This window comes from Nycticebus coucang, chromosome 9, assembly GCF_027406575.1.
Source record: "Nycticebus coucang isolate mNycCou1 chromosome 9, mNycCou1.pri, whole genome shotgun sequence".
Lineage (NCBI taxonomy): Eukaryota > Metazoa > Chordata > Mammalia > Primates > Lorisidae > Nycticebus > Nycticebus coucang.
The window spans coordinates 5,033,120-5,055,913 of NC_069788.1; the positions used below are offsets into that span (position 1 = coordinate 5,033,120).

General features: G+C 45.0%; 1 protein-coding gene and 1 pseudogene across 2 annotated transcripts in view; one reads left to right on the forward strand and one right to left on the reverse strand.

The window, feature by feature from the left end:
• BCKDHB (branched chain keto acid dehydrogenase E1 subunit beta) overlaps positions 1–8,441 on the reverse strand; it is a 212,014-nt gene extending 203,573 nt beyond the window's left edge. Inside the window, exons 1-2 of the mRNA XM_053602731.1 lie at positions 8,218–8,441; positions 953–1,030 (exon numbers count right to left, since the gene is read on the reverse strand). Of these exons, the coding sequence (XP_053458706.1) occupies positions 953–1,030; positions 8,218–8,407 (268 nt within the window). The 5' untranslated portion in view covers positions 8,408–8,441. The remainder of the gene's footprint in view (positions 1–952; positions 1,031–8,217) is intronic.
• A 10,581-nt stretch (positions 8,442–19,022) lies between these two features.
• On the forward strand, positions 19,023–20,180 carry LOC128594156 (14-3-3 protein zeta/delta-like; annotated as a pseudogene). The gene has a single exon (XR_008382503.1). The product of XR_008382503.1 is annotated as a 14-3-3 protein zeta/delta-like (transcript).
• Positions 20,181–22,794: the final 2,614 nt, after the last annotated feature.

Here is a 22,794-nt window from a genome sequence, read left to right on the forward strand (position 1 = left end):
CTAAATTTATGCTTTGTCTAAAATGTATAAAAGCATCTTGCTTTGGCCACTTCTTTGCACTTTATGGTCTTGTGAGGAGCCCCAGGTACTTGTAACCATAAATGTGCAAGCTTTACTCCAGCTCACCTGCTTAGTGTCAATGTGGTTCATAGATGCAGCTGAAGAGCCTGCCAAGCACTAACAGGGGCCGGGGCTGACTTCTGCCTCCCCACACACGTATAGGAGTGTATTTGAAATAAAGCCAATCAAATTTAGAAAATACACTGTGGAAGTGTCTTTATGTTGATAATTTAATAAGACAAAGATTAAATTATGTAGAAAATTATAAATATTTGAAATTACTTGCAAAACATCTTAGCAGTTGAACGACAACATATCCCAAAGGAAAGTGTGACGTCAAATCTTCACTTGACAAACAGATGACCAAACAAAGTGGTATTTTGTTTTTTCTATGTGCTAAAGAAACAGTAGCACAGAGTAGATATTAATCCCAAAGAGGTCCTCAAACTATGGGCCACATGAGGCGGTATGATTGTATTTGTTCCCGTTTTGTTTTTTTACTTCAAAATAAGTTATGTGCAGCGTGCATAGGAATTTGTTCATAGTTTTTTTTTTTAAACTATAGTCCAGCCCTCCAACGGTCTGAGGGACAGTGAACTGGCCCCCTGTTTAAAAAGTTTGAGGACCTCCATTTAAATATCTGTGAGAGAAAGTGAACTAAATGATGTTAGAGATGCAAACATCTTAGAGATGTTTTGAGAGAACTAATTAGTAACAAGTGGGTTAAAACCGTGTGCTACCACACTTCGATTATTTAGCCTTAATCATTTAATCAGACCTCTTAACAATTACAGGTAGAGCCACGTATAATGTTAATCACTGAGTCCCCACATCATTACTTCACGCCAGTCCTCAATTCTGGAATTGCGAGTCGGGCACAAAGGCCGTTTACCTGCAGTTGGATCTTTGGCCAATGAGTTGTCCAAGGCACTTGTCACCGACTGGAAAAGATTCATTTTCTGAGTCTGCCCTGTGAAAATCAAAAAATATTTTATACATTATAAAATAGGTAAAAACAACCCATTTCCTAATAGTTGATTACTACTTGACCAAAATCAAGGCACAAAGGAAAGTCTAGAACCGAGCGCGAGTTGCCAGAATGATTAGTGTTGACAGCAATGCTGGCTCTGTGGAAGACTCGAACGCCAGACGGACCTGAAGAAGCTTGATGATGGGACAAAATTTACACCCGGCAAACAACTAAGGAACAAGGAGAAAAGGGAACAAAGAATATAACCAAGTGGCTGAATGTGTATAGTAAGAGCCATGGAAAGGCGGAAAACAAGAGCAGCTGACGTAGGTGTGCTCTGCAAAGACGCCACAGACACGAGCCAGAAGCCCCGGCCCCAGAGAAGACCAGGCCCAGAGCAGGCATGAAACACGCTGTCGACAGCAGGTGGTCAGGAACCGGAAAACAATGAGGAGGACAGCCAGAAAACAAAGGCAAACCCAGAACCCAGAATGGCGGGAGTTCAGAATATCCTGTGAACTGTGCTCTACCCATCGTCCTGAGCCCTGCCCCTCGTCTCATTACTGAAGCAGAGCTAATGTGGCCATCACCTCGCCCCCCAAGTGGAACTTTGGTAGGAATGTGCAGAGCCATGCATGTTGTGTCCTTAGAGCAGGGCCTGACACAGGGGAGCTAAATGAACACTAGCTATGCACTGGAAGGTTCTGGACGTCTTCCACACCCTTCATCTGGACTTCAGCACTACTATGAACAGTATAGGAAAGCTTCACTTGATAAAGTTCCAAAAACCAGAATTCGGAAACACCACGACCTCAAGGGAAGAATCACATGTCTCTGACTTTGAATCAAAAGCTAGAAATGATTAAGTGTAGCGAGGAAGGTATGTTGAAAGTCCCAACAGGCTCAAAGTCAGGCCTCTTGAGAATGCAAAGGAAATGCTCTCAAAACAATTAACAGGGTTATTCCAGTGGACAAATGAGAAAGAAAAGCAGCCTTACTGTGATATGAGCAGTTTTGTGGTGTGGAAAGACGACCAAATCAAACATTCCCTGAAGCTCAAGCTTAATCCAAAGTCAGGCCCTAACTCTCTTCAATTCTATGAAGGCTGAGAGAGGTGAGGAAGCTGCAGAAGAAAAGCTTGAAGTCAGCAGAGCTTAGAAGCCGCTCCCATAACATAAAGTGCAAGGTTAAGACAGCAAGTGTTGATGGACAAGCTGCTACAAGTTTTCCAGAAGATCTAGCTAAGATCATTGATAAAGGCTAAACAACAAATTTTTAATGGAGACACAACAGCCTCCCATTGGAAGAAGATGACAGCCAGGACTTCCATAGCTAGAGAGGAAAAGTCAACACCTGGCTGCAGAACTGGTGGCCTAAGTTGAAGCCAGTGCTCCTTTACCACTCCAGAAATTCTAGGGCCCTGAGGGCAGGTGCAGTGGCTCGGGCCTGTAATCTAGCACCGTAGGAGGCCAAGACAGGTGAATTGCTTGAGCTCAGGAGTGCTAGCCTGAACAAGAAAGAGAACCCCATCTCTAAAAAATAGCATAATGGCTGGCACCTGTAGTTGCAGCTACTCAGAAGGTTGAGGCAAGAGGACCACTTGAGCCCAAGAGTTTGAGGTTGCTGTGAGCTATGACACCACAGCACTCTACCCAGGACAACAAAGTGAGACTGTCTCAAAAAAGAAAGAAAGAAATCCTAGGACCATTAAGAATTATGCTAAACCTACTTTGCCTGCGCTCTACAAATGGAACAAAAAGCCTGGATGCCAGAACACCTGTTGACAGCAGTTTCCTAAATTTAAGCCCACCATCAAAACCTACTGCTCAGAAAAACATCTTCCAAATGATAACAAAAATGGAATGAAGAGGAACTATGAATCAAGTTCCTTGATAATCAATAAATTTGAAGGTGGAGAAATTACAATGAAAGAGAAAGAGCAGTTTCTGCTTGACTGAGACTTAAAAGCAGCAGTGTCTTTGGGGAAAGCTGGGCTTGGGGTAGTGTTAGGAGGGGAGAGCGTAGTGTGGAAAATCTGGAGCATGTGTGAATAATGGAAGAGACACCAGAACAGTGGGCAGGAGTGCAGACTCTGGAGCCAGACTTCTTAAAAACGAAGCATTGTTACCTGGGAAAAGTTAAACTTCCCTTCATCTAATTTCATAGACTGGGCATGCACCACATGTCTGCAAGTTAAGTTCCTTATGTTGACCAGTTTGTTACAGTCCCTTGGGTGGTCAACTAACAGAGGGACGGTGTTTTTGGGAGAAGAAATAAAGACAAGCCAGGGCAAAGGCCCGGAGGTGGGAGGGCTGTGCAGTGACGGAGAAGCACAGTGTCTGGATGCCCTGCAAAGTCAAAGTTTAACCTCTGGGTGCCTCAGCTTCTTCATCTGTAAAAAGTGGATAATAACAGGACGTCCAGGCGGCACAGTCATGTGAGGACCAGTGAATGGACACACACAGCCACTCGGAATAGCGCCCGGCACATGCCGAGCAGCCGGTGTGTCTGCTCTCCCTCTTCCTGTCACTCTGCGGGGTGCCAGGGGCAGGTCTGGATGAGCAATGAGAAAGCAGCTCGGAACAAGGACACAGACTCGGAAGAGGGAGGAGAAAAGGGCCCATGTGGGCGATTCCCGACACGGGGCTGGGGGCCACATGGGCGATTCCCGACACGGGGGTGGGGGGCACAGAGTCATCAGGTCCTGGGTCCTCAGCACTGACATCAAGTCATCTCGTGCCAACTAGAGCTTGCTGCCTCATCGTGATACGCTTCATTGACCTCTCAGGTCTGCATGTCCAGAACCTCAGTCAGACCCTCTGTCTCCTAAATGCGCCTCTCCTCTGGCATTCCTACTGGGGACAGTGGGGCCTCCTAGGCTGAAAACCTCAGAGGACCTTCCCTCACACCCCTTCCTTTAAGTCCTCACAGGCACAACTGTGAAAAATCTGGTCAATTTCTCCAAAACACAGGACCTTTTCCCTGGCACTCCCCAGGGTCAGTGAGACCCTCATCTAGACAGTGCCAACAGCCCGAGGAGATCTCTTTGATCACTGCTCCATTTTATAGGGTTTCCTAACAATAGAACAGAAGCAGGTCTCAAGCCACGTTCTCATCTAAAAATAAAGAAAGGCCTCCACAGCTTCAGAAAATACAACCTGGTGTCCTGCACCCAGCAGAGTGGGGGGGACACTGGAGACAACCTTTCCTCTCCCCCGTGTTTATTCTGGGTTCAAGGCTTCCATTTACCCTCTGAGACTGACTTCCTGTTTTTCCCAAAAATAAATTATTTCCCATTCTTCATATAAACATGATCCCTTCCAACCTCTCCTTACTCTTGCTGTTCCCTTCCCTATAAGCTCTAATACTGGGGAGAAGATCCTCATACCCACAAAAAAAAAAAAAAGGACTCTCAGTATACCCTTGAGCTTCCAGAGGCCGGCCTACTCAGGACATCCAGACACTGTGCTTCTCAGTCACTGCACAGCCCTCCCACCTCCGGGCCTTTGCCCTGGCTTGTCTTTATTTCTTCTCCCAAAAACACAGTCCCTGCGGTATTTGCAAAGGTGATTCCTCATCATGGATTCTTCACTGAGCAGCTTAAATGCCACCTATCCAGAGTCCCCCAACCTCTTCCTATTTAAGCAGTCCCTTTGGTCTGTCAAAACAACCAAAATAAAAGAAGAAAAGAATCTGTAGCAGATGTGAAAAGATCTTTAACATGCAAAACCTCAATACATAAGAAGTAAAGGCAGGTTTGGGAGTCACTACATCAGGGATCAAACTTGAACAAGCCACTAACATCTCTGAGCCTCAATTTTCTCATTTTCAGATGAGCATAACACTGTCTAGCTCACAAGGTTACTGTGAGGATTAGAGGCTGAAGTCCACCACAACACCTGGAAAAGAGCAGTTAATCGATCATGGTACATAGTATAGTCCTGATAGAAAAAATACCAACAGTACAATTTTTAAAATATGGGAAAACAAAAACACTCAACTCATAAGAGAAAATAAATCTAGTGAAGAAATTCATGGGAAAATATTCCCCATAGAAATAAAACAGATGCAATTTAAAACTAAGTACAGTTAAAACAAACTGCCCAAGTGTGTGCGTGCACACACTTACGATTTAGCATTAATAGCCTGTATTCACTTATATACAAAGAGGGCACAGAACTGGTCATTTGAACTATGCATTAGAATCCATCAAAGCATTCATTTCTTTGAGTCAGAAATCTCGCCCTTGGGACTTTATCCTAAAGAAATAATCTCAGGCAGCGCCTGTGGCTCAGTGAAAAGGGCGCCGGCCCCATATGCCGAGGGTGGCGGGTTCAAACCCAGCCCCGGCCAAACTGCAACAACAACAAAAAAAAATAGCTGGGCGTTGTGGCGGGCGCCTGTAGTCCCAGCTGCTCGGGAAGCTGAGGCAGGAGAATCGCGTAAGCCCAGGAGTTAGAGGTTGCTGTGAGCCGTGTGACGGCATGGCACTCTACCCGAGGGCGGTACAGTGAGACTCTGTCTCTACAAAAAAAGAAAAAAAAAGAAATAATCTCAGATACGAAAACCATATGCAAAAAATGCCTTCATCTGCGTTATTTAAAATATTGTAAAACTATAACAAAAATGATTTAAAGTTTCCTCTTACTGACTACTTGCTTCCTCCTTGTCAAACACTGTGTTAAGTACATTATAAAGACGATTTTATTTAACCCTCCCATCAAACTTCTAGAGTAGGTTAGAAATCAAGGCTGATAGGGAATAAGTAATAACTCCAAAGTCATAGGGGGCAGGAAGAGGAATGAGCCTAAGACGATCTGGGTCCAGATTTTAACTACTATTTCCTAATGTCTCTATGCCCTGGAACATGTCTCTAAATTCTAAAGAAGATTATAAAAATGAAACGAAATGCTTCCGATTAAATAATAAATTTATTATTACTTCTATGATAAATTGTATTTGTATCAAGATTACAATTACGGAAAATACTACGAGAAACAGGAGGAAAGCATCTGGAAGGGCACACCACAAAATGTTAGCAATGCTAACTCTCATAGGTGGGGAAATCACAATTTCTTTTGACTTTTTCTCTATTACCCAAATTATCTATGTTTGTATTATTTTTTTCTTTTGAAACTGTACTTTACTATATTAAACCATTAGATATTAGAATATGATTTTGTGCAACTAGTAAAAAAAAAAAAAAACAGACTTTTAGAAAGCCATAGAACTGAACATAAGTCACCAAAAAGGATGAATTTGAGATCAAACATCAAAGCATTGGGACTTAGAAATAAAAATCTCATTTTGTTACATTTTGGATAGTGTAGGAATATTCAGCTCCGTGTAGGACTTCTTCATGTATAACAGACACCAGTTACCTCAATGATTATTAGGCCTACGAAGAAAGCATTTTAAGTTAGTAAATAATGCTTGTGCTTGTGTTTGTATTATTTTTATAAGAATGAACAAATAATAGCCGGGCGTTGTGGCGGGCGCCTGTAGTCCCAGCTGCTCGGGAGGCTGAGGCAAGAGAATCGCGTAAGCCCAGGAGTTAGAGGTTGCTGTGAGCTGTGTGAGGCCACGGCACTCTACCTGAGGGCGGTACAGTGAGACTCTGTCTCTACAAAAAAAAGAAAGAATGAACAAATAAAAGTGATATCACTTTACTTAGATTTTAGAAATTTACAATTATGGAAGAGGGGATTAAGAAGATCTGTGGCTCACTCCTATAATCCTAGCCCTCTGAGAGGCCAAGGCGGAAGGATCTCTTGAGATCAGGAGTTCAAGACCAGCCTGAGCAAGAGTGAGACTCCACTAAAAACAGAAAAATTAGCCAGGGTGGTGGCACTGGCCTATAGTCTCAGCTACTCAGGAGGCTGAAGCAAGAGGATCACTTGAACCCAGGAGTTTGAGGTTGCTAGGCTGATGCCACAGCATTGTAGCCTGGGAAGCAGAGTGAGACTCTGCATCAAAAAAAAAAAAAAAAGAAGAAGGAAAGAAAGGAGGGAGGGAGGGAGGGTGGGAAGAAAAGGGAAAGAAAAGAAAGCACCTGTGCTCTCTTTCTTAAGTATTGAGCCAAATGTTCTTTCCTTTGAAGACAGAAATAAGGGTTTATCTTCTTAGGAAAAAAAAAATGCTATTCACCATTCACCTTTATGGGGTCTATTCTCCACAAAACTGCAACATCTTCTTAGTAATACATTTTAATAGGTTGTTCAAAATAGAAGCTCTGGAAGCTGACCAATCAGATTTCAAAAATGGAGCTACCACTAACTTACCTGCGCCTGGCTGGACCAACGATCTCAAGACCTCAGTTGACCTAACTACAAAATGGGAATAAAAACATTACCTACCTTTTAAGGTTGTCCTAAGCATGGCAAGAGAGGGTGAAGCACACACAAACGGGGCCTGCCCCTAGTAAGCAAGCGCTCAGTAAATGCTCGTTCTTACCGTTCATGAGACACACTCCCAGAACGTCTGAACTAGCACATGAGAAGTCTTAGACAAGGAAGTGGTGAGTGTTATTTTACTCTCTCCCGATATTCTGATGACAGACACTGGATCTTTAAGGGATCACATAAAACTTGCAGAAGAAATGGTCAAAGGCATCCAGGCCCTACTCTGCGGATGTGCTGCGCGTCCTGCTGCTGCGGCCCCATCCCTCCATCCTCACCTCTCCTTGGCTAAGGGACAGCGCGGCCCAGCACGAGCTCAGTACTAACTCTCCCACCTCTAGAACCTGTTCTGTGACCTTGGGGAAATCAATTCAGTTACTTAGTTCCTCGGTTTCTTCCTACCTACTGAAAGAAAAATATACATCTTTATCTTTCCGTCAAATGCCACTGCCCGAAGTTAGTGACCCAGTCCTGGGCAAGCTGGACCGACACTGAGGCCTGGGTGGAGAAGGCAGGGGAGGCAGGCGCGCCCGGGGCACCCGCCCCACACCCTCGGACCCTGCGGGCGGCAGACACCGCGTCACCCTTCTCCGGGTGCGGAGGGGAACGCCTCAAGGGCCAACAGTCCGAAACCAGGGCGAGGAGGGAATCGCAGCCAGACCCCGCGGCAGGGAGCTTCCGGGGAGCAGCCAGGCGCCCGGCCGGGGCAAGGGGGCGCCACTCCCCGCCAGCGCCCGCCGGCCGGGGCGTCTGGGCTGCGGCGGGACGGGACAGAGCAGCCCGGCTCACCGTAGTGCTGGGGCTCCGGGTCCGGCTGGAAAGTGAAGTGGGACACCTGCCGTCGCGGGGCCGCGTCCCGGACAGCCGAGGCGGGCCGCAGGAGGCCCCGCGCCAGCCCCGCACCGCGAAGCCGCCGCCAGTGGCGCTCAGCGTCCGCCGCCCGCAGCCGGAGCAGCGGCCACGCTGTCGCCGCCGCCATCCCGCCCGCAGCCCGGCTCGCCGCGGAGCCCCCGCACGCTGCGCCGGGAGGGGCGGAGCACCCGAGCGGCCTCCACACTGGTCGGCCCGGAGGGGCGGTCCCGCGAATCTGACCAACCAGAGCTGGAAATTCGGGGGCAGGGACGGGGAGGAGCCCACCGCGCCGGGGGCGGCGCCCTCGCTGTGCGCGTGCGGAGGGGGACGGGGCGGGGACGGGGAGGAGCCCACCCGCCGGGGTGGGGCCCTCGCTGTGCGCGTGCGGAGGGGGACGGGGCGGGGACGGGGAGGAGCCCATTGCGCCGGGGGCGGGGCCCTCGCTGTGTGCGTGCGGAGGGGGACGGGGACGGGGAGGAGCCACCGCGCCGGGGGCGGGGCCCTCGCTGTGAGCGTGCGGAGGGGGCGGGGACGGGGAGGAGCCACCGCGCCGGGGGCGGGGCCCTCGCTGTGAGTGTGCAGACTCAGACGCGGGCCGGGGCGGCTGAGCCCCAGTGCTTCCGCAGGTGGCCACTTCCCATAGTAGCTCCACATCACTACCCATCTAGATTCAGATGAGCATGAAAAAGTTAAAGTTAGATTTCATCCTGCAAATTCACTTAGTAAGAATTCAGATGCATTTTTGCCCAGACGTAGCAAAAATTACCTGACAGGCTTACTCTGAGGAGCTTAGGGGTGGGGACGCTAGTCTGCAGGGTTACAGGACAGGCTGGGTCTCTTCTTTTAGGGTATCATTTACAACACCCTTTCCAATGGCTTTTCCGTGTTTCCTTTTTTGTTCATTGGCCTAGTTTTGTATTATTGTGATTATTGTCACACAGAGACATTTCCCTGCCTCTCTTTGGGGCTTTTCCTCTCTCCCCCCCTCCACCCCACGCCGTCCAATATTAGGGGGTGCCCACGTTGTGTTCACGTACTTTGCTTTAGTACAGATTGTTCTGTTACACACGTCAGTGTGCCCTTCGCCCAGATAGACTGCCCTGTACCCAGCAGCTGTGAATTTACCCTCTCCCCACCAGTTTGATGTCCTTTGAAATTTACTTCCATTTTTGCACTTAAGGGCTCATCAATTAGTTCCAGTTTGAGACAGAGTACATATGATTGTCTCTCCATTCTTGTGATGTTTCACTTGGAAGAATGGTTTCCAGAGCCCTCCAGGTTGTCCAAAAAGATACTAGATCGCCATTCTTTTCGTGGCTGCATAGTGTTCCATAGTCTGCATATACCACATTTTATTAATTAATGGATTAATGGATATACCACTTTTATTAATTCATTGGATTAGTTAATGTATCCATTTTATTAATTAAATGGATTAATTTATTAATCCATTCGTGTGTGGGTGGGCACTTGGGTTTCCATGTCTTTGCAGTTGTGACTTGTGCTGCTCCAAACATTGGAGTGCAGAGCTTTTCCTCTTTTAGAAATAAATGTAATTTTTTTTAATCCTCTCCCATTCTCTGCCTCTATTATTCTGTAAGTCAGGGAAAGAAAGTTTCTGGTTGACATCATTATTGGTTTTGAGTTTCAGAAAACTACTGGAGTCACAGCTCAAACCCCCTGCTCTTTACTCACGCCCTCCTTGAAATGCTTCATAAGCAGGAACATATTTTTATTGATTTCATTTTTTCTGGATTTAGATGAGCATAAAAAAGGAAACGTTAGATTTCATCCTGCAAATTCACTTAGTAAGAATTCAGATGTATTTTTGCCCAGACATAGCAAAAATTACCTGACTGGCTTTCTCTGAGGAGCTTAGAAACCTGGAAAATTTGAATCATTAGTTTACATTTATAATACTTAACTTTACAAATTTTACTTTCTTTTTTTTTTTTTCAGACAGAATCTCAAGCTGTCTCCCTGGGTGGAGTGCTGTGGCGTCATAGCTCGCAGCAACTTCCAACTCTTGGGCTCAAGCAATCCTCCTGCCTCAGTTTGTTTTTCTTTTTCTTTCTATTTTTAGTAGAGACAGCATCTTGCTTTTTGCTCAGGCTGGTCTCTAACTTGTGAGCTCAAGCAATCCACCCACCTCAGCCTCCCAGAAGGCGTGAGCCACCAGACGCAGCCTACAATTTTTACTTTTAAAAGTATATATATTTAAAAGAATATTTTCTCTGCCTATGAATTTACAAAAAAATAAAATCAGGTAACATGTGAAGTGTGACGGTAAGGTAAAATATGACAGACAAACATGAAAGTGTGTCCATCAGATAAGGTGGAAGGGTGGGAAGGAGAAATCCAAAACAGAATTTGAAGGGGAGAAGAAAAAAAAAAGAATTTGAAGGGGAGAGAGAGAGAGAGAAGCAGGAGTGGAGGAACAGAACATTCCTCTTCTGTTAGTTTTGGCTTCCCAACCCATCTTATTTTACAAGTGACAAGGGAGGCGAGAGAAGGAACGGGGTGAGAGAACAGGCAGAGAAATGTGCCAGTGGCCTGTTTTCTGATGGAGTTTGAGAAATAGCAATTAAAAGCTGTGAATTCCTATTCCTATAATGAAACCCACAAGTTTGACATTCGGGGGATTTTTAATCTGGGTTCTTGTTAGTGTTTAATGGTACTGGGGGAGGGATATAAAGGGTATTTTTATTTTATTTTAATGAAGGGTAAAGGTAACAAAATGAAATTACATTTATACAGTCATTTTTATATGTGACCTATTTTAGACAGCCCAGGCTGGAGTACAGTGGTGTGATTATAGCCAACTGCAGCCTTAAATTCCTGGTTCAAGCAATCCTCCTGCCTGAGCAGCTGGGACTAGGGGCATGCACCACCATGCCTGGCTATTTTTTTTTTTTTTTTTTTTTTACTTTTTTATGAAGATGAGTTCTCCCCATGTTTCCCAGGCTTGGTCTCAAACTCCTGGCCACTACCTCAGTCTCCCAAAATGCTGGGATTACAGGCATGAGTCACCACATCCAGCCTATAATCAATATTTGATTTAAAAGAAAGAAGGCAAAGAACAAGATAAAAATGAGTCAAGCTTTATTTTCTCAGTTTGCTAATAGTCCAAGCAGCAGGGGTCAGGGAAGCTCAGATGAGGGAAGGCTGGGAGAAAAAGAGAAAATAATGAAAGAACTAACGAGAATTTTACTGAACCTCTGCTACGTACCAGCCAAAATCAGACCATCACTAAGACAATAAGAGTAAGACATAGTCTTGCCTTTAAAAATGTTCAAATTGGAGTGGTGCCTGTGGCTCAAAGGAGTAGGGTGCTGGTCCCACATGCCAGAGGTGGTGATTTCAAACCCAGCCCCGGCCAAAAACTGCAAAAAAAAAAAGATAAGATAAGATAAAAATGTCCAAATTGCAGTCTTGGCACCTATAGCTCAGTGACTAGGGCACCAGCCACATACACTGGAGCTGGCAGTTTGAATCCAGCCCAGGCCTGCCAAACAACAATGACAACTGCAACCAAAAAATATTCAGGCGTTTTGGCGGGTGCCTGTAGTCTCAGCTACTTGGGATGCTGAGGCAAGAGAATCACTTATGCCCATAGTTTGAGGTTGCTGTGTGCTGTGACACCACAGCACTGTACCAAGGGCGACATAGACTCTGTCTCAAAAACAAAAAAGTCTAAATTGCTAGGAAAAAAAGAAATTGGACATTGAGACAGTCCCATGTGATTGGGCCTCTAGAACAGTGCAAAGTGAAATACACAAAGAGCAACACAGTCTGCTTTGGAAGTCAAGAATGTTGCAAGAGTAACACTGAGGACCTAAAGCTAAGTTGAAGTTATCAGGCAGACTAAGAGGTAAAGGTATTCCAGACAAAGAAAAAAACAAGTATTAATGCAAAGACTTAACGCTTGTGAAAGAACTCATTGGTCTCAAGAAGAGAGATTAGTTTAGTGCTCCTGAATTGGTGCAGGGAAGATACAGGGTTGGTGGAAGAAGAGGTAGGAAAATTAGACTGAAGGGAGATTGCAAAGGTCTTTGTATGCTGGTCTAAGAAATTTGGAATTCCAACCACCTACAGTTGAGAACAGCAAAGAGGCCCTGCCAGGTTTGTCTGCCCGGCAAACTGCTTTAGGAGGGGGAAAATATTCCCTATCCTTACCAACCCATTTGCCTGGTAACCAAGGAAATATCTAGTATTAGAGGGAGACTCTCACCTGTTCCCCCATCCCTGGCCACGTTTCATCGATTTTAAATTGGGAAATTGCTCTTTACTGGAAATTTTTGGAAGTGTATTATAAAAAGAAAGATCAGACCCACAGCCAATATCGTACTAAATAGAGTAAAACTGAAAGCATTTCCACTGTGAACCAGAACTAGACAAGGTTGTCCTCTGTCACCACTACTATTCAACACAGTGCTGGGAGTTCTAGCCAATGCAATCAGGTAAGAGAAGGATATAAAGGGCATCCAAATGGGGGCAAAGGAGGTCAAAGTCTCGCTCTTTGCAGATGATATGATCTTAAAATTAGAGAGCCCAATCACAAGACTCCTGGAAATGATCAAGGAATACAGTAATGTCTTGGGATACAAAATCAATGTCCACCAATCAGTAGCCTGCATATATTCTAATAATAGTTAAGCTGAGAATCAAAACAAAGACACAATACCCTTCATGGTAGCTTCAAATAAAATAAAATACCTGAAGTATACCTAACAAAGCATGTAAAGGATCTCTACAGAGAGAATTATGAAACCTTGAGAAAAGAAATAGCAGAAGACATTAACAAATGGAAGAACATTATTAAAATGTCTATAATACCCAAAGTGATCTATAGATTTAGTGAAATCCCCATCAAAGCACCAACATCATACTTTGAAGAACTTGAAAAAAATAGTACTTCATTTCATATGGAACCAGAAAAAATCCTGAATAGCCAATGCAATTCTAAGAAATAAAAACAAATCTGGAGCCATCATGTTATCAGACTTCAGGTTATACTGTAAGTCTACAGTGATCATAACAGCATGGTACTGGCATAAAAACAGAGATATAGATCTATGGAACAGAATAAAGAACTTATAGATGAACCCAGCCACCTATCACCATCTGATCTTCAATAAGCCAAAAAAAGCACACACTGGGGGAAAGAATCTCTATTTAATAACTGGTGCTGGGAGAACTGGTTAGCCACATGCAAAAAACTGAAACTGGACATGCACCTCTCCCCACTTAGAAAAATTGACTCTTGCTGGATAAACAATTTAAATTTAAAACACAATGTGATAAAAATTCTAGAAGAAAGTGTAGGAACAATTCTTAACAACATTAGCCTGGGAAAATATTTTATGAAAAAGACTTCCTTGGCAATTGCAACAACACCAAAAACTAAATGAATGGGACATGATCAAAGATAGTTTCTGCAAAGCTAAGGATACAATAACTTAAGCAAACAGACAACCTTCAGAATGGGAGGAGATATTTGCATGCTATAAATCTGACAAGGACTGATAACTAGAATCTATAGAGAACTCAAACTAATCAACAAAAAAAGACAAAAAATTAGCCGGGCATTGTGGTGGGCGCCTGTGGTCCCAGCTACTTGGGAGGCTGAGGCAGGAGAATTGCTGAAGCCCAGGAGTTGGAGGTTGCTGTGAGCTGTGTGATGCCACGGCACTCTACCGAGGGCTATAAAGTGAGACTCTGTCTCTACAAAAAAAAAAAAGAAAAGACAAAAAATAATTCCATTTATCATTGGACAAAAGACATGAAAGATCCTACTCTGAAGAAGATGGATGAATGCCTAACAAACACATGAAGAAATGCTCATTGTCTCAAGTCATCAGAGGAACCTGGAGATATCACCTAACCCTGGTGAGACTAGCCCACATCACAGAGTCCCAGCCGCAGGTGCTGGCATGGATGTGGTGAGAAGGGAACACTTCTACACTGCTGGTGGGACTGCAAACTAATACGGCCTCTGTGGAAAGAAGTATGGAGAATCCTAAAAGAGCTAAAAGTTGACCTTCCATTTGATCCTGCAATCCCATTACTAGGTGTCTACCCAGAAGAAAAACATCATTTTACCACAAGGACACTTGCACTAGAATGTTCATCACAGCTCAATTAACAAACACCAAAATGGGGAAATAACTCAAGTGTCCATCAACACATGAGTGGATTAACAAACTGTGGTCATATGTACACCGAGGAATACTGTTCAGTCACAAAAAGGAGAGTTTACATCTTTTTGTATTAACCTGGATGGAGTTGAAGAACATCCTTCTGAGTTAAGTTTCACCAGAATGGAAAGTATGTATCCAATGGATTCAATACTAATACAAATCCGATAGATAAATAACTTCACGCCCACATGAGAGAAACAAAATTAAATTCAGGTGGGGGAGGGGAGAAGAGGTTAAGGGAGGAGGGGAGGAGGGAGGGGGATTGGTGAGCTCTCGCCTAACAGTCACAATGTAGGGTGTACCACATACCCCCTGGGTGAAGGACTCAACTATAACTTGAACTTTATCTAACAAATACAAAAAGTGGTATCCTAACCATTTGTACCCTCATGTTAATCTGAAATTTAAAAACAGAAAGTTAAAAAAATTAAACAAAAGTGAAAAGGAAGACCAGGCTATGTCTAAACGTCACTAGGAAATTTCAGTTTTCAGTAATTTTGTGAACCAGAAAAAGTGAAGAATGTGACTACATTTGAATTCCTTATTCTGTTAGTTCCCGAAGCCTAACTGATTTCTGGTCCTGGTGTTTTGTGAGACACCACAAGATCCTTAAATTGGATTCTCCTCTTTGCTAAAGCTGTTTCCAGTTGTGCTTCTGACACCTTAACCCACCTGTACACATACAGAACCCCTGACCATGGAGCTGGATTTGAAACGAGGAGGCTATTCAATCTCCAGAATGTCGCCTGGACCCCTTTCTGTCACTGAGCGTCACTGCCTGCGCAGCTGCCCCTGATGAGACTCCATTCGCTTCTGGACAAACATCTGACATAGTAAGAGAATATTTTTGCAGTGCTAACCCTTACATCCTGGCCCCTACCCCATTCATATTCAAACACAAGTATCAGGGAGACAGACAGCAAGGAAATCAAATTCTTGCTGTTGAATTTCAAAATAGATTTTAAAGCTTGGGTCAGAGACAATAATTTGAGTTTTAAAGATCAGTTTCTGAGTATTAAACCTCAAAAACATGAATGACATAAGGCGCAAAGCTTAGGACCAAAACAAAACATATGAAGAGCACACTAACGTGGGAGCCAGGAAGGAGAGCCATTAAGGAGAAGGAGCTTCAGGTGGGTGAGCCTCAAATCACCAGGTGCCCAGTGTGGACAGCAACAGAAAGGCTAGTATAGCATCAAGATCCATGGCACCTGAGGAGGCCCAGCAATCAGAAGGATCATCAACTTGCATCCCAATATCTCTATCTATCTGTCTGTCTGTCTATCTATTTATCTATCTATGTGTCTGCGTGTGCCTGTGTGTGATACATACTTTTTTTCTTCTTTTTGAGACAGTCTTGCTCCATTGCTTAGGCTAGAGTACAGTGGCATCACCATAGCTCACAGAAACCTCAAACTCCTGGGCTCAAGTGAACCTCCTGCCCCAGCCTCCAGAGTAGCTGTAACTACAGCTATGTATCACCACACCTAGCTAATTTTTTATTTTAAGCAGAGATTGGAGTGTTGCTCAGGCTCAGGCTGGTCTTGAACTCCTGGCCTCAAGCAATCATCCTACCTCAGCCTCCAAAAGTGCTAGGATTATAGGTGTGAGCCACTGAGCCCAGTCCTCAGAATATATATTTAAAAACTCTCAAACTCAGGCTCACACCTATAATCCTACCACTCTGGGAGGCCAAGGTGGGTGGATTGCTTGAGCTCATGAGCTCTAGACCAGCCTGAGCAAGAGTGATACCTCATCTCTACTAAAAATAGAAAAAACTAGCCAGGCTTTGTGGCAGGTGCCTTTAGTTCCAGCTACTCAGGAAGCTGAGGTAAGAGGATCTCTTGACCCCAGGAGTTTGAGGTTGCTGTGAGCTATGGTGCCAGGGCACTCTACCCAGGGCACAGAGAGAGACTCTGACTCAAAGAAAAAAAGAAGGAGGGGGAGGAGAAGAAGAAGAAGGAAAAAAGGCTCTTAAACTCAACAATAAAAAAGAAACTGCCCAGTTAAAAAACGAGCAAAGAACTTTCATTCATTGCTGGTGGTAAGGAAAAATGGTATAGCCACTTTGGAAGACAATATGATAGTTTCTTACAAAACTAAATGTATTCTCTTATATAATCCAGCAGTACCATCCCTTGATACTTACTCAAATGAGTCAAACATCTACGTCTAAGCAAAACTAACAAATCTGACAGCATCACATTACCTGACTTCAAATTATACTGCAAGGCCATAGTAACCAAAACAGCATGGTACTGGTGTAAAGGTAGACATATTGATCAATGGATCAGAACAGGGATTTCAGAAATAAAACCATATACAAGCAGTCTTCAGGTTATGAATGAGAGAGGTTTGGTAGATTTGTTCTTAAATTTAATTTGTATGTCCCTTAGTTAGAACAGGTGCATTTACCTGTTACCTGTAATAGCCTCCATGCATAAGTGCAAATCACATCAGGGGGACGTTTGTGCCCTAGGGATTTACTGTGATAGCCTCTGTTTGTTAAGAGCAAGTCGAATGGAAGTCTGATTAAAACTCATGGATGGAAATAGCCGGGCGTTGTGGCGGGCGCCTGTAGTCCCAGCTACTTGGGAGGCTGAGGCAAGAGAATCGCTTAAGCCCAGGAGTTGGAGGTTGCTGTGAGCTGTGTGATGCCACGGCACTCTATCGAGGGCCATAAAGTGAGACTCTGTCTCTACAAAAAAAAAAAAAAAAAAAAAACCTCATGGACGGCCCATATCTGCAACCAACTGATTTTCAGCAGAGCAGACAAAAGCATGCACTGGGGAAAGGACACTTTATTCAATAGATGGTGCTGGGAAAATTAGAGAGCCATTCGCAGAAGAATGAAACTGGATCCTTTGCTTTCACCATGTACAAAAGTTAATTCAAGATGAATTAAACACTTGAATGTAAGACCCAAAACCATAAAAATTCTAGAATAAAACAAAGGAAAAACTCCACAGGGAGGGCACCAACCTATCTGTGAGGAATCTGCCCAACAATGGGGGTCAAATCTCAGCATGAGATTTGGAGGAGACAAACCGCAGACCATCTCCAGGGGCAGTTGGCATCACCAGATCACAGAGAGAGTCTTTACTGCCCTGAGCAACCTGTGTGCTCTGCGTGTTCATCTCTCCCAGCCCACAACCCCGGCAAGCCCTGGTCTCTCTCATTGTCTCTGCAGCCTTACCTTTCAGTGCAGTTGTACAGCACACAGACTTTTAAGTTAGGCCCACGTGTCAGAGGGAGGGAAACCGGGGGTCTATGCTGGTTGTAAAGAGGTGTAACAGACATTGAAATCTAAAGGGGGAAGGTGGGAGGGAGTATGGGATAAAAGTCTACAACATAGACTATTCTGGTGTCGGGTGCCCTGAAAGCCCTGACTTCAGTGTGATAAAATTTAGCCATGTAACAAAAAACACTTGCGCTCCCTGTATTTTTTTAAATAAAAAAAAATTATGTCTATATGAAAAGCTGCGCGGCATGTGTATAGCAGCTTTATTCATAAGTGCCAAAACTTGAAGCAACAAAATAAACTATGGTACTTCTGGACACTGGAACATTATTCAGTGCTGGAAAGAAGTAAGCTATGAAGCCATGAGAAGACATGGGCAAGTTCAAATGCTTGTTACTAAGTGAAAGGGGCCAAACTTAAGTCTGTGTACTGTAGAACTGCACCTGTCGGCATTCTGGAAAAGAAAGGTAAGGCTGCAGAGACAAGGCGAGAGACCAGGGCTTGCCAGGGTTGTGGGGTGGGAGGGATGAACACGCAGAGCACGCAGGTTGTTCAGGGCAGTGAAAACACTGTGTGATCTCATGATGCCGACTGCCCCTGGAGATGGTCTGCGGTTTGTCTCCTCCAAATCTCATGCTGAGATTTGAGCCCCAGTGTCGGGCAGATTCCTCACGGATGGCTCAGTGCCCTCCCTGTGGTAAGGACAGGTTCTCCTTCTAGTCACTTCAGTAGAGAGCTGGTGTTTAAAGAGCCTGGCACCCCACTGGCATCCCTCTTTTGCTCCTTCTGTAGCCAGGAGACATCCCTGCTCCCCTTCACCTGCGGCCTTGATTAGAAGCTTCCTGAGGCTCCCCCAGAAGCAGACGCTGGCACCACACTTCTTGGCTCTGCAGAGCTGTGAGTCAAATAACCTTTCTCTTAATAAATTGCCCAGCCTCCGGGATTCATTTGTAGCAAAGCAAAATGGAAAAATGTAACTGTTCCCCTGTATCTGCTCAAATCCATGGAATATACAACAGCAAGAGTGAACCCTGTTATCACCTGGGTCTTGGGTGATGGCGTGTCAGCATAGGCTCCTCAGGGGTGATGAACCTGCCTTTGTGGTGGGGGTGTTGATGGTTAAGGAGGCCAGTACGCAGGAGGAGATATTTGGGGATTCTCCATATCCTCTCCTCAATTTTCCTGTGAACCTAATACTTCTCTTAAAAAATGAAGTCTATTTACGACAGAGTCTCAGCCTTGCCACTGCTACCGCCCAGAGACTGCTGAGCCCCCGTCTGTCCATCTGTCCACTGCCCACTCTGGACACAGAGCATCCAGTCATGGATAAAAATGAGCTGGTTCAGAAGGCCAAACTGGCCGAGCAGGCTGGTGATACAATGACACAGCAGCCTGCGTGAAGTCTGTAACTGAGCTAGGAGGGGAATTATCCAAGGAGAGAGGAGTCTTCTCTAAGTTGCTTATAAGGATGTTGCAGGAGCCTGTAGGTCATCTTGGAAGGTCGTCTCAAGTATTGAGCAAAAGATGGAAGGTGCTGAGAAAAAACAGCAGATGGCTTGAGAATACAAAGAGAAAATTGAGACCGAGCTAAGAGTTATCTGCAATGATGTACTGTCCCTTTTGGAAAAGTTCTTGATTCCCAACGCTTCATAAGCAGAGAGCAAAGTCTTCTATTTGAAAATGAAAGGAGACTACTACAGTTACTTGGCTGAGGTTGCTGCTGGTGATGATAAGAAAGGAATTGTGGATCAGTCACAACGTACCATAGCTTTTGAAATTAGCAAAAAGGAAACGCAGCCAACACATCCTATCCGATTGGGTCTGGTCCTTAACTTCTCTGTCTTTTATTCTGAGATTCTGAACTCCCCAGAGAAAACCTTCTCTCTTACAAGGACAGCTTTTGATGAAGCCATTGCTGAACTTGATACATTAAGTGAAGAGTCATACGAAGACAGCAGGCTAATAAGGCAATGGCTGAGAGACAACTTGACATTGTGGACATCGGATACCCAGGGAGATGACGCTGAGGCAGGAGAAGGAGGGGAAAATTAACCCGCCTTCCAACTTCTGTCTGCCCCATTCTAAAATTTACACAGTAGACCATTTGTCACCCATGCTGTCCCACAAATAGTTTTGTTCACGATTTATGACAGGTTGATGTTACTTCTATTTGAATTTCTGTATTTCCCATGTGGTTTTATGTTTAATATCAGGGGAGTAGAGCCAGTTAACATTTATGGAGTTCTCTGTTTTCATCTTGAGGTGGCCAATACGGGGATATGGAATTTTTGTGTAAGTTATAAATGTTTAGCATAGTACTGTTGGGACATTGTGGCTTCCCAAGGCCAGTGTTAAAACTGTTGCCATGTCTGAGCAAAGAAAACGTCCTACATATTGATTTGTCCTGGTAGGGAATGAAAGGGATCATTGGGTCCAGTCACAGGTGTAGTTATCGTGGGTACTTTTATTTATTTTATTTTATTATTTATTCATTATTATTATTTTTGGGGTGGAGGCCAGGGTGGGTGGTGGGTTTGAACCCTCCACCTCTGGCATATGGGGCTGGCATCCTACTCCTTCGAGCCACAGGTGCCACCCTGTGGGTACTTTTAAAGTTTGGAGCACTTAGCAGGCTGTGGTCCAGATGTCTCATGGATACTATGTGTTAAACTGTGTGTATCTGTGGAACACTCCATCTCAGTAAGCACATGTTTGACTACAGTGGCAGAAGTGTTCCTCCAGACAAAGTTGTGCCCCAGTTTACTCTGGATAAGGGCAAAAACGGTTCACATTCCATTATTTGTAAAGTTACCTGCTGTTGCTTTCATTATTTTGCTACACTCATTTTATTTGTATTTAAATGTTTTAGGCAACCTACGAACAAATATAAAAGAAAAGATGCAGTAAAATGAATTGCTTGATATCCATTACCTTGTGTATATCAAGCACAGCAGTAAAACAAAAATGACCCATGTATTTAACTTTTCTTTTTGTGTGTGTGTGTGGTTTTGGCTGGGGCTAGGTTTGAACCCACCACCTCCGGCATATGGGACTGGCACCCTACTCCTTGAGCCACAGGCGCTGCCAGTATTTAACTTTTTTTAGGCTTTTGACTTTTATGATTTTTTTTGATACTTGCCTAACAGGCATGTGCTGTAAAAAATAGTTCACAGGTTTTTACTGTAAGGAACCACAGAAAATACCTTGTCTGACTTTCCATTTGGGGATCTAAACAATTGGGTAAAGTTCCATTTGGAGAAGAGCCCCTCACCCAGGGGGCGTGTTATACACCCTCACAAAGTGCGATGAGATAATACAACCTGTGGGGAAGGGCAAGATGGCTGACTGAGAGCAGCTTCCGAGGGAGACACCTGTCCAAAAGGAAAGATGATGTTCAGAAACAGCCCAGTTAAACTGAAGACTGGGAGCCCAGCCGAGAGAGAGATGATAACTGCAGGGCACCTTTGCTAAGGCAAGCTGCAACCCCAAGAAACAAAGCTTCAGGTACAAAATTTATCTGGAAGAAGGAGTATCTGTCCCCTCCCCCAAGAAAGCTGTGGTTTTTCTTTGTTTTTCTGTCTCCTTTCTTTTCTTTCTTCGTTTGGTCCTGCGGGTTTTCTACGGACAAGCCGTGAGCTGTGGACCTCTTGCCTCACCACATGAGTGAGTGCTGTGGGAAGTGCTTCCTCAGAGGGACCTTGCCGCGACTCTGAACACTCTCTTGCTAGACAGAAATATTGAACTAAGATCTTCCCTGCCATTCTGAACTTCTAGTACAGCCCTACCCCCTTACCCAATGAACCAGAAGCCTAACCTGTGCTGAGACTGAGGGAGGAGGTTCTTGAGCAATGCCCCACCTCCCTGTCTGCCAGACCAAGCATCACCCCAGCAAGAGACTCCGAGCCATGCAAAGCCCCCCCCAAGATCTCCACCGGCAGCCATGTGGCCTCACACCCACGCCCCGTGCCCTGCGCCTGCCCAGACCTCCTTAAGAGCGGAGCCACAACCCATGACACACGACCCATGGCTGCCAGGACCTCCATACCACGGCGCTGCAACCTGCCCCCGCCAGGCCTCCTCACGCCCTGACCAAGAACTCTGGGACCCGCACAACCCCGTGTCCTCCCTCCCATACCCTTCCTGCCTCCACACTGGACCGCTCATCTGGTCAGGGACTCTGGTAGCCATGCGCCCTCCGGCGCCCTCCCTGCCTCTGTGCAGAGCCCTTCTCCTGGCCAGAGACTGCCGGAGCCTTGGGTTCTCTGTGCCAAAATTGCCAAGCGCCAGGCACTCCCAGAAGCGTGTGCAACACCCCCCGCCCTGTTACTGGATCCGGGTGTGCCACACTCTGGAGCTAAGAACTCCCTGGCTGGGACAGCCCCAGAGGAGATACATAGGGTCCCTCCCTACAAAGATCCAGCAACAATAGAGTGATCTGGCTGGGGTCTAATCTTGGAGAGACATCTCCCCAACTCTGAGGATGCCCAGAGGCAATGGTGAAAAACAATCATGAGGCAAAATCAATTGAAAAACTCAGGCAATATCAATAACCAGAGTAGATCAACTCCCCCAAGGAACAATGGGGCAGACACAGCACAAGATCCCATGCACAAACAAGTAGTTCAGACGTCAGAAATCGAATTCAGAATCTGGACACCAAATAAGATTGAATTAGAATTCCAAGCAGTAACCCAAAAGATGTCTCAAGAATTCAATGAATTCAAAGACCAAATGACCAAAGATTTTGATGCATTGAGACAAGAAATTGCAGCCCTCAAAGATCTGAGAAACACAGTAGAATCCCTCAGTAACAGAATGGAGCAAGCAGAAGAAAGGATTTCTGACATTGAAGACAAAGCTTTCGAATGCTCCCAAATTCTCAAACAGGAAGAGAAATGGATGGCAAAAATAGATCACTCTCTCAGAGAGCTCTGAGATAATTCGAAGAAAACCAATATTTGTCTTATAGGGATCCCCAAAAGCGCTGAAGTGGCTTCACGAGGCCCAGAGTCTCTTCTTCATGAGATGATGAAAGAGAACTATCCAGACATGCCAAGAGATTCTGAAATTCAG